General features: G+C 45.3%; 1 protein-coding gene across 2 annotated transcripts in view; it reads left to right on the plus strand.

The window, feature by feature from the left end:
* LOC144767986 (guanylate-binding protein 3-like) overlaps window positions 1–17,106 on the plus strand; it is a 146,747-nt gene extending 129,641 nt beyond the window's left edge. For both annotated transcript variants that reach the window (XM_078651364.1, XM_078651365.1), the window contains exons 18-20: window positions 1,218–1,320; window positions 13,387–13,580; window positions 14,961–17,106. In XM_078651364.1, the coding sequence (XP_078507490.1) occupies window positions 1,218–1,320; window positions 13,387–13,580; window positions 14,961–15,083 (420 nt within the window). In that variant the 3' untranslated portion in view covers window positions 15,084–17,106. The remainder of the gene's footprint in view (window positions 1–1,217; window positions 1,321–13,386; window positions 13,581–14,960) is intronic.
* Window positions 17,107–17,617: the final 511 nt, after the last annotated feature.

The raw sequence follows: 17,617 nt of genomic DNA on the forward strand, positions 1-17,617 counted from the left end.
TGTAATTTGGGCAACCAGTTTTACCCATTTGGGTTCTTACTGTGTCCTTTTTAGATTTTTTTGGGTGCCACAGACCAAATGAGGGGACCTGCGTTTGCATTCCTGGAAACTACAATTAGCAGCTGTGAGCTGGACCTTTACAACTAAAGCATGTAGGACAGAATGGCAAACTAGAAGCAGAGAGGAACAAAAAGATGTGTAATTTGGGAAACACCAGTGGTGGAGGACAGCAAGGCCACAACAGTGGTAGTAACGCTGCGAGTGATCATCAAGGGACGTAAGGAATCGCAACATTTTTAGTTATAATTTTTGGATATGAGATATTCTATGCATTAGGAAAGGGTTGATGGAGAGCTTTCCTTATTTGATTCTGTGGTGTTTTAGTCGTAAGGATGATTTACGTCAGTCCTGGTTCTGGGTGGGAAGATCCTTGTGGGTGAGGAAGTTGGTGTGTCGTTGATTTTAGCCTCCACTGGTAGCCGATGAAGTTCATTCAGGGCTGAGGTGCTGTAGTTCATATTAAGTAGAGTACTGGATGCATCTGGTAGTTGGGTGCAGTACTGCTCCGCAGGGACCCGGGTTGATATTAGGAAGTTCATTAGGATGGTATTTCAGGAGTGATGTGAGAAATTACCAGAGTTCGTATACTTGTGTAGAATGTACTTTGAGTGAGAAGTAGCTTTAATTTCTTTAACGGATGTCAAAATTAGCTGTGCCATCAATGATTTATTAAAGTGGACAATAAAAGAGCTCAGTAATAGCCAAGATGTAAACTTTTTCAGGCAAGGTGCTAGTCACCCATATCCCAGACGTCTGTGCGTGGGATGCCATGCATTGCCCATACTAAACAACTTGTTCTTTGCTGTGTCGCGGGTTGGCCATATTACAGGCTGCCTTCCTTACTATGGCCTGCATTGGTCACATCACAGAGGTTGATTCTTATGTTTTTAATTGCTCCTATTACACATCATGGTTTTTACTAGGCCCCATCATTTGTTATATCCCACACTTCAATACTAGTCGTTTCCCAAACTGCGATATTACTCACGCTGCTTCTTGCTGTGTCAGCGTCCCCATCTTCACAAATATCCTTCGTTGTAGCATTCTTGCTGCCTGTAATCTCACTGCTTCTTGCTGTTCCCCTGAGTGTCCACTTCAGAGATCCCTCCGTGCTAGGCCTCGGATGTCACACACTTGTCTCTGGTTGTCTTTCACAGGCTGATCAGGTCCTTCACGAGGTCCTCAAGTCACAGGAGACTACAGCTCAAACAGTGCTCCAGATGGACAGTGCTCTGGATCAGAAGGAAAAAGAGGCTGCAGGTAAAGTGAACGTGTTTTGCTTCTAACCGTAGACCTTGCAGCAGTATTCCTGAACCTTCGTCTGATGTTAGCATGGTTGTTATAAGGTATCAATTGTGTGCTGGTTCTTCAGTAGCTGCCGTGTTTTGAGATGGTTGCTTTCATGTGCGCGTCTTAGGATGTTGGTCCCTGGACTTAGTGTATGTGTGGCTCTTGTTTACTTGTGCACGTGCGTGGTATAGTGTAAACCAAGGTTATTGATCATTGCGATAGTTGTGTCGCCTTTAGATGTGGTTTGATGGTTGTGTTGCAGTGTAAAAGAGTTAGAAATGCCTCATTTTGGTAAGAGAATGTATTGCCCACTCTTGAAGTACATTTTTCTCTAAACCTGAAAGTTGTTGGGTTTGAAAAAGGGTTTTTTATAATGAGTCAGACAAAAGACATTGTGTGGTCACCTGCAGTCCACCAACCACCATGCTACCATTGGACTGTTTCTTGCCACTCTTTGATTCGTTTGGATGTAGAGGATCTTAAAATATGTCACCAGCATTTTTTACAACCGTGCCATTTAATTATTTTTAACAAGTTTATTGTCTTACTCATACGCTTTACATTGATATACAATGCATAATGAGCGTGGTTAGGCTGTAGTAAACCAGCTGCGAACATTCCATTTTATTTAGTATCCTTCCTCATTTATTTCCAGGGTATAGATTGTATTACAATAAAATCTTAACCTTAAAACTAGATTATTTGGTGTGTGCTGTACGTTTCCCAAAAGAGCATGCTACTGACAGATCTTAGATGGCCATTTGGGTATGGGAACAGCTGAAGTACATTCTCAGCGAGTGCCATATAAGGGACGGAGTATCCTTCAGCCTCAAACCTATGATTGACCCTATATCCTATCTTAGTATGGGCATACTTGAAAATAGTATAAGCAAGGGGTGGACTCTGTCAGTGGTTTACTTTACAGGATGTAGTTGTAGTAACAGGGGACCTAGCCACTACTTGTTCAGTATGTGCAGGTTCTTCAAATGCTGCAAGTACCTCGTCCCTAAGATTTGCAGCTGAGTGTCTATGAACGCCGCTCCTCTCCTTAAAGGGCCATGATTTTACTGATGGCCCAATTCATGACCTCTCTTTGCCAACTGCTCAGCGGGGGAGCCCTCGTTGACTTACATATCATTACTACGGCTCTTTTAGCACAGAATTAGGCCACGTCTTGGAACTTGTTGCCCGTTGTTTTTGGTTGCATTGATGAATAAGCCTACCAGATATTGTTCAGGTGTATTCATGTCTTCCTTTTCTGCTGTTTCTGTTAATCGGTCAGTGATCTCCCTCTAATATCTTTTAACTTGTGAGCAGTCTCATATCATATGAAAGACATCTGCCCATCTAGGCTGAATCTGCCAGTCTCATACCATATGGAAGACATCTGCCCTTCTAGGCTGCATCTGGCAGTCTCATACCATATGGAAGACATCTGCCCTTCTAGGCTGCATCTGGCAGTCTCATACCATATGGAAGACATCTGCCCATCTAGGCTGCATCTGGCAGTCTTATGCCATATGGAAGATACCTGCCCATCTAGGCTGCATCTGGCAGTCTCATACCATATGGAAGACATCTGCCCATCTAGGCTGCATCTGGCAGTCTCATACCATATGGAAGACATCTGCCCATCTAGGCTGCATCTGGCAGTCTCATACCATATGGAAGACATCTGCCCATCTAGGCTGCATCTGTCAGTCTCCTACCATATGGAAGACATCTGCCCATCTAGGCTGCATCTGGCAGTCTCATGCCATATGGAAGACACCTGCCTCATCTAGGCTGCATCTGGCAGTCTTATGCCATATGGAAGACATCTGCCTCATATAGGCTGCATCTGGCAGTCTCATGCCATATGGAAGACATCTGCCTCATATAGGCTGCATCTGGCAGTCTCATGCCATATGGAAGACATCTGCCCATCTAGGCTGCATCTGTCAGTCTCCTACCATATGGAAGACATCTGCCTCATATAGGCTGCATCTGGCAGTCTCATGCCATATGGAAGACATCTGCCTCATATAGGCTGCATCTGGCAGTCTTATGCCATATGGAAGACATCTGCCTCATATAGGCTGCATCTGGCAGTCTCCTACCATATGGAAGACATCTGCCTCATATAGGCTGCATCTGGCAGTCTCATACCATATGGAAGACATCTGCCCATCTAGGCTGCATCTGGCAGTCTCATGCCATATGGAAGACATCTGCCTCATCTAGGCTGCATCTGGCAGTCTTATGCCATATGGAAGACATCTGCCTCATATAGGCTGCATCTGGCAGTCTCATGCCATATGGAAGACATCTGCCCATCTAGGCTGCATCTGTCAGTCTCCTACCATATGGAAGACATCTGCCTCATATAGGCTGCATCTGGCAGTCTCATGCCATATGGAAGACATCTGCCTCATATAGGCTGCATCTGGCAGTCTCATACCATATGGAAGACATCTGCCCATCTAGGCTGCATCTGGCAGTCTCATGCCATATGGAAGACATCTGCCCATCTAGGCTGCATCTGTCAGTCTCCTACCATATGGAAGACATCTGCCTCATATAGGCTGCATCTGGCAGTCTCATGCCATATGGAAGACATCTGCCTCATATAGGCTGCATCTGGCAGTCTCATACCATATGGAAGACATCTGCCCATCTAGGCTGCATCTGGCAGTCTCATGCCATATGGAAGACATCTGCCCATCTAGGCTGCATCTGTCAGTCTCCTACCATATGGAAGACATCTGCCTCATATAGGCTGCATCTGGCAGTCTCATGCCATATGGAAGACATCTGCCTCATATAGGCTGCATCTGGCAGTCTCATGCCATATGGAAGACATCTGCCCATCTAGGCTGCATCTGTCAGTCTCCTACCATATGGAAGACATCTGCCCATCTAGGCTGCATCTGGCAGTTTCATGCCATATGGAAGACATCTGCCTCATATAGGCTGCATCTGGCAGTCTCATGCCATATGGAAGACATCTGCCCATCTAGGCTGCATCTGTCAGTCTCCTACCATATGGAAGACATCTGCCCATCTAGGCTGCATCTGGCAGTCTCATGCCATATGGAAGACATCTGCCTCATATAGGCTGCATCTGGCAGTCTCATGCCATATGGAAGACATCTGCCAGTCTCCTACCATATGGAAGACATCTGCCCATCTAGGCTGCATCTGGCAGTCTTATGCCATATGGAAGACATCTGCCTCATATAGGCTGCATCTGGCAGTCTCCTACCATATGGAAGACATCTGCCTCATCTAGGCTGCATCTGGCAGTCTTATGCCATATGGAAGACATCTGCCTCATATAGGCTGCATCTGGCAGTCTCATGCCATATGGAAGACATCTGCCCATCTAGGCTGCATCTGTCAGTCTCCTACCATATGGAAGACATCTGCCTCATATAGGCTGCATCTGGCAGTCTCATGCCATATGGAAGACATCTGCCTCATATAGGCTGCATCTGGCAGTCTCATACCATATGGAAGACATCTGCCCATCTAGGCTGCATCTGGCAGTCTCATGCCATATGGAAGACATCTGCCTCATCTAGGCTGCATCTGGCAGTCTTATGCCATATGGAAGACATCTGCCTCATATAGGCTGTATCTGGCAGTCTCATGCCATATGGAAGACATCTGCCTATCTAGGCTGCATCGGTCAGTCTCCTACCATATGGAAGACATCTGCCTCATATAGGCTGCATCTGGCAGTCTCATGCCATATGGAAGACATCTGCCTCATATAGGCTGCATCTGGCAGTCTCATACCATATGGAAGACATCTGCCCATCTAGGCTGCATCTGGCAGTCTCATGCCATATGGAAGACATCTGCCCATCTAGGCTGCATCTGTCAGTCTCCTACCATATGGAAGACATCTGCCTCATATAGGCTGCATCTGGCAGTCTCATGCCATATGGAAGACATCTGCCTCATATAGGCTGCATCTGGCAGTCTCATACCATATGGAAGACATCTGCCCATCTAGGCTGCATCTGGCAGTCTCATACCATATGGAAGACATCTGCCTCATCTAGGCTGCATCTGGCAGTCTTATGCCAAATGGAAGACATCTGCCTCATATAGGCTGCATCTGGCAGTCTCATGCCATATGGAAGACATCTGCCCATCTAGGCTGCATCTGTCAGTCTCCTACCATATGGAAGACATCTGCCTCATATAGGCTGCATCTGGCAGTCTCATGCCATATGGAAGACATCTGCCTCATATAGGCTGCATCTGGCAGTCTCATACCATATGGAAGACATCTGCCCATCTAGGCTGCATCTGGCAGTCTCATGCCATATGGAAGACATCTGCCCATCTAGGCTGCATCTGTCAGTCTCCTACCATATGGAAGACATCTGCCTCATATAGGCTGCATCTGGCAGTCTCATGCCATATGGAAGACATCTGCCTCATATAGGCTGCATCTGGCAGTCTCATGCCATATGGAAGACATCTGCCTCATATAGGCTGCATCTGGCAGTCTCATGCCATATGGAAGACATCTGCCCATCTAGGCTGCATCTGTCAGTCTCCTACCATATGGAAGACATCTGCCCATCTAGGCTGCATCTGGCAGTCTCATGCCATATGGAAGACATCTGCCTCATATAGGCTGCATCTGGCAGTCTCATGCCATATGGAAGACATCTGCCCATCTAGGCTGCATCTGTCAGTCTCCTACCATATGGAAGACATCTGCCCATCTAGGCTGCATCTGGCAGTCTCATGCCATATGGAAGACATCTGCCTCATATAGGCTGCATCTGGCAGTCTCATGCCATATGGAAGACATCTGCCTCATATAGGCTGCATCTGGCAGTCTCATGCCATATGGAAGACATCTGCCCATCTAGGCTGCATCTGTCAGTCTCCTACCATATGGAAGACATCTGCCCATCTAGGCTGCATCTGTCAGTCTCCTACCATATGGAAGACATCTGCCTCATCTAGGCTGCATCTGGCAGTCTTATGCCATATGGAAGATACCTGCCCATCTAGTCTGCATCTGGCAGTCTCATACCATATGGAAGATATCTGCCCATCTAGGCTGCATCTGGCAGTCTCATACCATATGGAAGACATCTGCCCATCTAGGCTGCATCTGGCAGTCACATGCCATATGGAAGACATCTGCCCATCTAGGCTGCATCTGGCAGTCACATGCCATATGGAAGACATCTGCCCATCTAGGCTGCATCTGGCAGTCTCATGCCATATGGAAGATACCTGCCTCATTTAGGCTGCATCGGAGGCACTTAAACAATTAGGAGCCCAAGGGGGACAAAAGGGATATGTACAGGTCGCCCCCCACTCTATACCATATCAACAACAGAAGACCTGTCCCTATATTATGTAGAAACAACTGTTTCCCATATATCTCAACAGACCCTTATCATAAGGTGTCCGGAAACACAGTGAGTAATCATTACCCTCCTGCTTAATTATGCCATTATAGTCATGAGCTCAAATCTAAAAATTGTCTATAAATGTGTGTGGTACTGCAGACAACTACGCGCCCTCACCACTCCTTCTAAGAAACCAGCTTTCAAAAAAAGGGGGAGGGGGAGTTGGCAGTACCTCACGGGAGCAACACCCGTGAAGGAATAAACAGATTGGTACTCGTCTGTGTCCTCATGTTTTCATCATCAGCATCTGCCAACTATAACAAAAAGAGGGGATAACAAACAGTGCAGACAACATAAACCAAATATGTGCTCTGTGTAAGTGACTCAATGCGGTGCGACCACTCTGATCTCAAAGTGTGACACCACCACCGTTTAAAAAGGGCAGAGCTCCACTAGCTAAATTACTTTTATTCCGTGCTGTGTGCCCGCTCTCTTAAAACCAAACCATCTGGGGCATGCCATTGTGTGTGCTGCAGGTAACTTGTTAAGTCTGTTCGGTATCAGATGTGTGTAATTATACTGGATATATTTAAAACGTGCATTCCTAAAGATTTTGTGGCAGTATACCAGGATTTTCTTTCAATCATTGTCCTCTTTTTCAGCGCCTAAGTCCACTTGTGGTTTATGTCAGTGAGGCTGATGTGTCATGGAGTGTATTGCTCTATTGAACTGGGTAATTTGTCTTCTGCTCTCTCCTAATATGAATAATTGTACTAGAATTTATGTTTCGGGTTCAGAGTTCATGGTTCCCCATTTGTCATGCAATATATTTGTTATAGCGCTACCGATCAGAAGTTGCCCAGCTTGGAGACAGCCTTCCATCAAATTAGTGAATGCGTGTCATGCTCTGAAGGAGTAGCAGTCTCCAAACTTATCTCTGCCCATCCTGGGCCAGACTTTCAGCTGTGTGGTGTCCAGTGACCCCGTTGGCTTAGAAGACCAGCCAGCGGTATCGCTGGGTCATCAACCATGGTCATATTTGTTTTCCACAGGCATCTATTCCAGCACCTCACCACTGTGCTGAGCAGTCATTGGATGTTTTGGTAGGCAGCTCCATGCCTCAGAAAAAGCCAGTCAAGATCCCCTCTGTTATCTTCCTCTCTGGCATTCAGGTTTCTGGTAGGTGTACGCCTCCCAGCCATTGTGTTGCCCGCTAAAGCTGTACCAGCAGATAGTAGAGTTGAAAATATGGTGCTGTCAATCCCACTTCTGTCATGAGAAGTGTAGCTTATTAAGTGATTCCAGAGTGGCAGGTCTGGTTTACATATTCGAAGATTAGCAAAGAAATGCAAGCTAACGACATCATTTTGGATAGTGCTGTTTAGCCCGTGACCGATATCAGCTGTGGGTTTCAGAAGTCTACACCGCATCTTAGCGAGTTTAATGTTGCTCCCAGGTTCCCAGTTTGTACGCCCTCAAGCGTATTTTTACTTGGTATACTCACCCTGGAGTGCTTCGATCCTCTACAGCCAAGTACATAGTTGTTCCCAAGTTTAAAATGGCTTTCTGGGGCAGCAGAAGTTTCATAACTGGTACGGCCAAACTATGGAACTTTCTTCTTCTTGATCTGAAAGAAAGCTCAAATCTCCAATCCAATCTCCAATCCTTCAGAAAAGTAATAAAGCATGGCTCTTCCGTTGAACTAGCGTGATTCTTTGACATTCTTTGACATTCCTTCATATAGGAGTAGCACCAAGACATGCCTGGGATCAAGCTCTTTATAAATATACATTTAATTTCATTCCGTCACTTTGGTCCGTCACAAGATAATATGATACAGCTGGTAGCAGGATCCCCGTTCAGATGGATTGCTGTGCCTTGCTGAACTCCCCCGCCATCCCAGAGCATGCAGTGATAATGGTGACATAAACTCCATTACATGGGTTACCTCACTGCCAACTTTCTAAAAGTGCCATTTTCAGAATTGCAATTTAAAATCTGACTTCACCATAAGTTGTGATTTCAAATTGTGATTCTAGAGACACCAGACTTGGGGGTCTTCTTTCTTCCCAATTGGGAATTGCACTTATGAAATGAAATAAGGTCATCTCAATGTTATCCTATAGGAGAGATAATAGGCCTTGCAGTAATGTAAAACAAATGTAAGATTTTTTCACTGCCAAGACATGCATAACTTAAACATCCATGTACTACTTTTTAAAACACTGCTCCCTTCCCTTGGCCTTTCCAGGGCCTATCTTAGGAGTGACTTATACGTATTAAAAAGGCATAGCAAGAGGTCTAACTTGCCAGGTCGACATGGCAGTTTAAAACTGTACACACAGGCTCTGCACTGGCAGGCATGCGATAAGGTTAAGGGGCTACTAACGTTGGTGGGACAATCAGTGCGGCAGGCCCACTAGTAGCATGTAATTCACAGGCCTGGGAAACATGTAGTGCACTTTACCTGGGACTTATAAGCCAACTGGGGATGAGTCAATGTTACCAAGTTTAGAGGAGAGAGCACATGCACTTTAGCACTTGTTAGCCGCACTCGGAGCCCTAAAGGCAATAAAAATGAGGTCAGAAAAAGAGGAGGAGTAAGGCAAAACTTTTGGGGGGGATCCTTCAGAGAGAGCCATTTGAAAATGTGGCTGAGATGTTGGGGATTGACATCTGGGGCAGGGGAGGGGTGCGGCATGCCCCACTCCTCCACATTGACTTTGGCCGGGCACTAGGGGACGGCGTCCCTGGGCTGGCATCTGTCCCATCCCCTTAAGAATATCATCCAGGCCCCTGGAGGTCCCCCGGGGCTAAAACCAGCCTGAGGAAGGGGGCCAGGCACACACCCCTCCGCCAATATTACTGCCAGTTATCCCCCCTGGGACCTGGCTCACCCGGAGGGGCATTAAAAAAAAACACAAGTTTATGGTAAAATTTGTTTTAAAAAAGGTTTTTGCCCCCTGCAGGTTCCCTGTGGAAGCCCACCACCAGGCCTACGGGTTCAGGGTATTCTTACCCTGCCCCCTTCTGGCTTTTTTTTGCTGTCGGATCTGCAGAGCATCTGTGTCCCTCGATATACATAATTTTGTTTCTTAAATAACTCCAAAACTACTGAACAGATTGACACCAAATTACAACAAGCATTGGCAATGCAATAGGTCTCGCATTGGCGAGAGTTTAAGCTATTGGAATTGTAAATGACAATGCCTTTCATTTATGTGTTAAAAACCAAAACATAAAGAAAAGGCATTGTCGTTTAAAATGCCAATAGCTCAAACTCGCGTAAATGCGAGACCTATTGCATTGCCAATGCTTGTTTAGCAAGAAGTTCAAGAACTATTTCTGTAAAATGAAAAGAGATTGGGGACATTGTTCCCATTAGATCCTGCTCCTTTAATCACTGAGGAGTAGGTTTGTTTTATTCATTTTTAAAGGATTTTATGATGCATGATATGCACACGCATGCACACACACACTCACACACGTGAAAATGTGTCCCACTAGAAGTGTATTAACCCCTTCCATGCTCATGACGAGCTGAGCTTGAGCCGTGGAACGCTCACACGCGGGAAAAATTCCCCTGCTGTGCTGAACGTTCCACGAGAACGGGTGCGGCCGTGACGAGCTCAGCTCGTCATGAGCACACGAGAAACGTGGCTCATGACGAGCTCAGCTCGTCATGAGCACCAGGGCGCTGTGAGCGCCCCACCCTCCCCCCAGCACAGCAGGGGAATGTGCCCCACAGCCAAGGGGTTAATAATACATATTCAACTGTTTATTTCTACAGTGCAAAGGTTACATACCACATTAATACCACATTTCAGCCTAACTTGAGAAATCACTGCTTACTGCCTCACAGTTCATGCTTCTGTGGAACTTAAATGACTGAAGTTAAAAACACCCCCTTCATTTCCTTTCTATTGCTAGGGCCACTAGCGCCGGGACCCCTCTTTGAGGTAGCTGTTTCCGCTTTATAAATGGCTGGATTATTAATATTATTATTATTATTATTATTATTATTATTATTATTATGCTCACATTCAGAAAAGATGTGAACTCAGAATTATTTTCTTGAAAGTCTACTAACTGCAAACAAACATTTAATGAATTCTGTGATTAGCCACATTTAATTTCACTCATTCCTTCTATGAATGATCGAGCTGCTTGTTTTCAGTATTTTAGTAAAACACATTTCATGCAGCATTATTGTTTGTGTGGCAGTTTATGATTTAGTAATGTGTTTGAAGTGACCAGAGAGGTTTTTAATATCTCCCTTCATTCGATGATGGAAAAATGCGAGGGGAAGGGAAAGAGTGGACCCCCCTACACACACACACATCTTCAAAACACCCTAATTCGTTCAGAAAATAATGAATATGAACAAACCTTTTATTCTGATCTGCATGACTGTGTTCTTCCTTTAAAATCATTAATATGGATTAATGCCTCAGCAAATCTCCTAGAAACCTACACTTTCAGGTAGATTCATGAAAGAAAAAACGGCTCGCAAAGGGCCAGATTCTGAGAATCTGGCCCTTTGCGAGTGCAATTTTTGTATTTGGGATTCATCATCCCAAATGCAAAAATCGCTAATTGCGAAATCGCATATTTGCGAGGAATTGCATTTAAGGAATCTCTATTTGAGATTCCTTAAATGCAATTCATTAACCATTTTCTATTAGCGAATTCGCTATTTCTGGCCGCTATTTACCACGAATTGTAACTTCGTGGTAAATAGCGAAAACTCAGAAAAATGCACTTTAGTGCATTTTTCTGAGTGGTATGTTACACGCACACATGTCCTTTGGACATGTGTGTGCGCAACATCTGGCTACATTTGCTTTTCAGGGTTGCTACAGGGTGTCCCTTGGACACCCTTGGCACCCTTGAAATCGCATCCTTATTTGCGATTAGCAAATTGCTAATCGCAAATAAGGAATAACTCCCCATTCATTCCTATGGGCTTTAGGCCCATAGGAATGAATGGGGAGTTATTCCTTATTTGCGATTAGCAATTTGCTAATCGCAAATAAGGAAGATGTAGGAATCACAATATTTTTTGCAATTCCTACATGAATCCCATTTTGCAAGTCCTTAATAGCGATTCCTTATGAATCGCTATTAAAGACTCGCAAAACGTGTCTTTGATGAATCTACCTGTAAGTCATCAAAAAATCAAAAACTTCCCTAAAAATGATTTGGGTAGTACACCCCCTCCCTGCATCCATAAAATGACTCAAACCATCCTTAAATATCCCTTGCCACATATCAGGAAATTATAAAAGGAATGTGTTTTAATGAAAACGTTACCTTAATTAGGAGTTGACAAATTCCAGTTATGGTCTTTCTAAATTAGAAACAAAAAACATCCAAACTTGTGTTTTCTGGGTGGCTGTGTTCGTGTTGGGGGCACAGTGGATATTAGCTGCTAGTCACCAACATCCATTCAAAATAACAAACTTTGTTAATTAATTTTCAGGTTGACCAATTCAGGGGGCTCGTCCGTGTTTTATTATTCGGTAGTCTGATAAACAATACAACGGTTTTATTTGTCTCGAGGCATGGTAGACAACTTACAGTGCTGCTGTGTGTAGGGCAAACTGTTAAGTATTATTTACCACTTTACCCGGTTCCTGATCACACAGGGAGTTCTCCAATATTTATCCGTAAACATAACATCTTTTTCTGCCGTTTCTCTGAGGTGCCTGGTTTAGCTGCTTCCGTGTGTCGGACGGCCCCCGGTCGTCTGACATCACGGTGGGCGTGTGCGGAGGGCTGTCCGAACGGCACACGTGTAGAATTCTTTCGCACCGAGGGGAAATTCCGGCAGCAGCGAAGCGGTTAACTACACACGTTTGTTGTGCTCATTGTTTTAATGCCAGTTGTAACCAGCTGCCGGACTTAAAAAAAACAGGCATTTGCAATGCAATAGGACTAGCATTGACATGAAACCTGTTGCATTGCATTACGGACAATGGGAGGGGAGGGAAGCACGGACAGAGGTAGAAGGGTGTGGGAGGAGGGAGAAGGGGGCAAGAAGGCACAGACAAAGTAGTGCTTATAGTCATAATAACATATACACTACCGTGTAACACTCGAAGTAAAGGGGCCAGTAGCCATGGGAGGGTACGCATGACAATATGACCATATTAAGGAGGGACTAACAAGCTTCATAATCAGAAGGCAGCATTACGAAAGACAATTACACGAGCCAATTAAAAACATGGGCGGAAGGTGGGCGGAGCTTCCACTGCATACCCAATTACTGCATGCCTCGCAAAGCGAGCAGCGCATGCGATCTGCCGTTATAGTCTCGACTTAAAAAGCGCTCTTTCTGAACCAAGAGCTCGCTTTCTGACAAATTTGGAATAATTCCGTTCAGTGGTTCAGGCTGTAGTAGTGTTCAAAATCTTATATATTTGTATTTGTATGTTTTCCCCCTTTCCCAGTGTGTATTGTAATGGTTAAATCAAACCTCTGTGTGCTGGGAACGGTTGCTCCTTTATGTGGCTGTGTCTGGATATTCAGTAGCCTTACTGGAAGCGAGAGAGAGAGAGGGAGAGACTCTCAATGTTGTCAGGGTTGTTCCATGGTATCTGTGTTTGTGGGTGGGTACTCTGCGCCCTCTGGTTCTCATGTTTTCTTATGTCCCCTTTTATCACTTCAGAAGAGCGGGCGAGGGCAGAGGCCTTGGAGCGAGAGGCTCGCGTGAGGCAGGAGATGCTCGAACAGTCACAGCAAATGCTGGCGGATCAGGAGAGAGCCCACCGAGAGCACACACAGAAGCTGCAGCAGAAAATGGATGAGGATCGAAGAAAGCTAATCCATGAGCAGGAGATGGTGGTCGCCCGGAAGCTCCAGGTACCTCTTTTTCGGTGTCATATGTATGCTAATCCTGGCACCCAAAAATCACGTTCATTCTCACTCGCCAACTTACTCTTGGCAAGCCATGCACAAGACAACACTCTGTCACACGGTGGTTAGGGGGATTTGTCCAGAACACGCCAGCGGAGCATAATTTATCGCCCATCTCTAGTGCTAATGCAACATTATTCACAAGCAGCATCAGACTTCTGGGAGACCAATCAGCAAGATATTGTTACAATTCAAAATCACTAATCAGTCAATTGGTAAATATGGCTCCTGCATCCTAGTAGCAAAAAGAATCCTCAGCTGTGTTTTCGGGTTCCCCGTCGAGGATGGCCAAAACTTGACCTGCATCCTATTTCGGGCGCAGACATGGAAGAGAAGGGGGACGTGCACTGAGATAGGGATAGGAAAACAGCTTCCTCTATGGACCTACGTGCATCTTCTGTAAACTGGGAGCCCTCCCCAGGATTGGGTGCTCTTCTGCTGTCATCCAGATTAGCACATGCCCTGTGTATATTTTCACCCTATATTCTTATACCTTATTGTAGTGTAGCTTCGCCATTGGCATGTATAGGCTGTGGGTTGTCAGACTGTCCCAGGTGCAGGTGATTTTAAAGGGCTGAGCATCCACAAGATGTCTGCACTGAAGCTAACACTCTTTTCTATCTGGTCCTTGTTTACGATCTGTCGGTACTCATGGACGGTTTTATTGTTTTTTAAAATTATTTTACAGAGTTTTATATAGCGCAAACTTGACCCGAAGGTATCTGGTATCAGAGCACTTTACATAGCACTAGTTGCGTTGCATGAGGACATATTCATTTTTGTTAGGCACGGGGAGATTAAGTGATTTGCCCAGAATCACAGGATGTTCAGCGTCATTACTGAGACTCGAACCTCCCCAGATTCGAGATCAACCGCCCTAGCCGTTAGGCCAACTCCTCTCCCCATTGGTTCTAAAGTGTATAAATTGAGGGCACGAAAGTCAGAAACAATTGGACTTTCAGTGCCAGTGATCAGGATGCACTGAGGAAACAGTCGAAACGCCAGGACTCTAATCTACTGTATGGTGTATACATTCTGCCAAGGTCTAGAACACATACTAGGTACCATAATACCTGCATGTATTGGTGCTGGGTAAGTACAGGAAACCAGGAGTGATCTCCACAATATTTAGTGTATTGTGGCACACAGGTTGGCATGCCAGGCTGAGGGCTATAATAGCATACACTGCAGCAGGGGCTAAACATTGCAGTATCTAGCATGGGTAGTGCAAGGGCTTGAACTTAAGGCCTTCATCCAATTGCTCCACTGGCCACGACTGCGCTTTGGGACACATGTGACCTCTTGTCTTCTCTTGTGTTTCTACAGGAACAACAGCGCCTCCTCCAGGAAGGCTTCAACAAGGAATCCGCCCGCCTGTCATCTGAGATTCAGAGGGTCCAGCAGCAGATCCCGAGACCGCAAAAGAAGTCCAAATGTGTCATAAGCTGAGAAGTCTGGAGTCCTGGCAGGACATGGTGAAACCGCAAAACAGGCTGAGCGACAGCTGGAGACAAGGATCTACCTGGGGTGGAGGACACTCAGGCTGATGCCCACAGAAAGAGAAGCGGAAGCCGCACTGCCTCCTGGACCTCCAGTACCAATTGCTTACTTTGTACTTGGATCCATCAGCAAGAAGCTTTCACTGGATCAAAGTAGTATTCTCTTGAACCCTGTGCCAGGAGCAGATCCCCCTGTACGGCTCACCTGTGTATTGATACAGATAAAGAAGCACCCCAATCTACTCTCATTCCCCACACCTTCAGAGAGCCCGCTGCCTCATTTCCTTTATAAGCCTCACCGGCACGAAGAGCACCTCTCGCTGGCACCACTAATCCTGCTGAACCTCACCTGTCCGTTTGCACCTCATTTACAAGGAGTTCTCCTCTTCTGCCTGCAGCTTTTCTTATTTTGGCAGATCAGATCAAGGCCTGGTGAGACTCTGAAGATCTGCCTGTAGTGAGGTGCAGTCTGACTGGTGAGGACAGGCAATGCACTTCATGGTGGTACCCTTTGTATTTATGAGCCCGTTGTCGTTCGGATGGCCTAGTATCTCCCTGTGGCTTAACCCACCATTTGGGATGCGAGCACTTGAAATAATTCCAACCAATGGCTGTGTGACTACCCTACCTCGCTAAACTCTATCCCAACTATTTCCAACACCCAAATCACATCTCAAACACAAGATGCAGGTTGACACAGCAGGAACTTAAAACTTGAACCACCCCCTTTTCCTAAGCACTGGGCTACCTCTAATGTCTGGACGGAAGTGCCAACAAGCAGTTCAGACTGTGGTGTTATACTATCCAATTGCCATCATGTGTTCATCCACAAATAAATGGGATGTTTAGCTCCTCACGCGACAAGAGCATAATTCTGCTCCCCTTCACTTTCCTTTACCCCGTCTGATGATGCAGCTGTGGTGAACTTTGCCTTAGTTTCTTCAGATGAATGAGGCAAAGTAATCTGTAGTGATCTTAAAATTATCATGGACAAATATCAAAATATGCAGAAGAGGCACTTATAACCCAGTCTAGAACAAGCAAGCGTAGGACCCTAGAAATACCCCTAAAGCTCTCAGGAATCCAGGGGGTATGAAGGGACTTTGTTAGAGGCATTCTCATGCCCCTATTTGCCCTAGACATGCTTATGCTGAAGCACCTCGCACAGTGCCTAGAAGGTATAAAGTTTAGGAAGCATAAATTAAAGAGGTGGCACAAGAGAGGGCTGAAATTGTAAGATTAAGGAAGTGGGAAAGGGGTGGGAGGTAAGAGAAAAAGCACTGAAAACAAGTGCAGGGAAAAAAAGAAGGATTACATGCATAACTCAAAGAATAGAAAATAAGAAAGAGGTGAGAAAGGAAGAGGATAAACCTGTTGATGGAATGGAGAGAAGATTTATACCTACAAGTGTTCCAAAGAGAGAAGGGAAGAGAGAGGCGGAAGGCAGTGAAAGGATGTCAGTCTAAGGGTCCCCCTGCCTCTCTCTTCAGAACTGACCCTTGTGGTCGTTTACAGTGATGTACTAAGTGGTGTTACGCAGAAGCAGATTTAACAGGCGCTTTGAACCCATACCCTCCTTCTGCAATTAGGAAAAACTCTAAACTGAAGTCCTAAAAAAAGATTAGAGAGTTATAGAAATTAAGTGGAAAAATACCACCTGGACGTATCTGATTTAACCAGTGGCTTTCATAAATGTGCACGTTGTAATCATCTACTGATACACGCTTAGGACACATACTATACATACAACTACTGCTGTAATGTGTTTGGGTGACACAGTGACCGACATGACATGAGGAGTGTACTTCATGTATATGTTGGCACATGCTTTCAATAAGGTTACGGTGTGTACTGCTAATGGAAATTGCTCATTATCTTTGTGTGAAGCTGATTTACATAAGGGTCATTACACATGGATGTACATTGCAGATGTAATTTGTTTTTTGCATCAAATAATAAATGTTTTAAATCAGGATGTAGAGTGTGGTTACCAAAGCAATGGTATCTTAACTGTTGATTGAACAGGAACTGACAGGTGTAGGCTACATGGAAGATCAGCCGTAGCTCAAATAAAGTTAGAGATGGAAGAAAACGTTACTTACCTGTGTTAACGATCGTTCTGGAGGATACTCTATTTATCTGCAGATTCCTTACCTTAGAATAGTCCCAGGCACCAGTCTGGATCGAAAACTCACGTCGCCCATAAGGGGCGCTGGCTCCTCATTGACGCTAGGAGTAGCCTCATATTACATCACCAAAGCCATACAGTGGCCATGCTGTCTCAACAACGTCAGTGGCCATTGATTGCCTCCTTGTCGTGTAGTTCCTACCAATCTGAACGACCTGCACATTGTTTGGAGAACATAAACTAAGGGCCTGGTGTCAAGACTGATTCTGGACATCCCTGTAGGATATGTTGTCTTATAGACCAGCTAGCTCACAGTGCCACTGTAAGCCCCTCTAACCTACCAGGAAGCGAATGGT

The sequence above is a fragment of the Lissotriton helveticus genome, chromosome 7 (assembly GCF_964261635.1).
Source record: "Lissotriton helveticus chromosome 7, aLisHel1.1, whole genome shotgun sequence".
Lineage (NCBI taxonomy): Eukaryota > Metazoa > Chordata > Amphibia > Caudata > Salamandridae > Lissotriton > Lissotriton helveticus.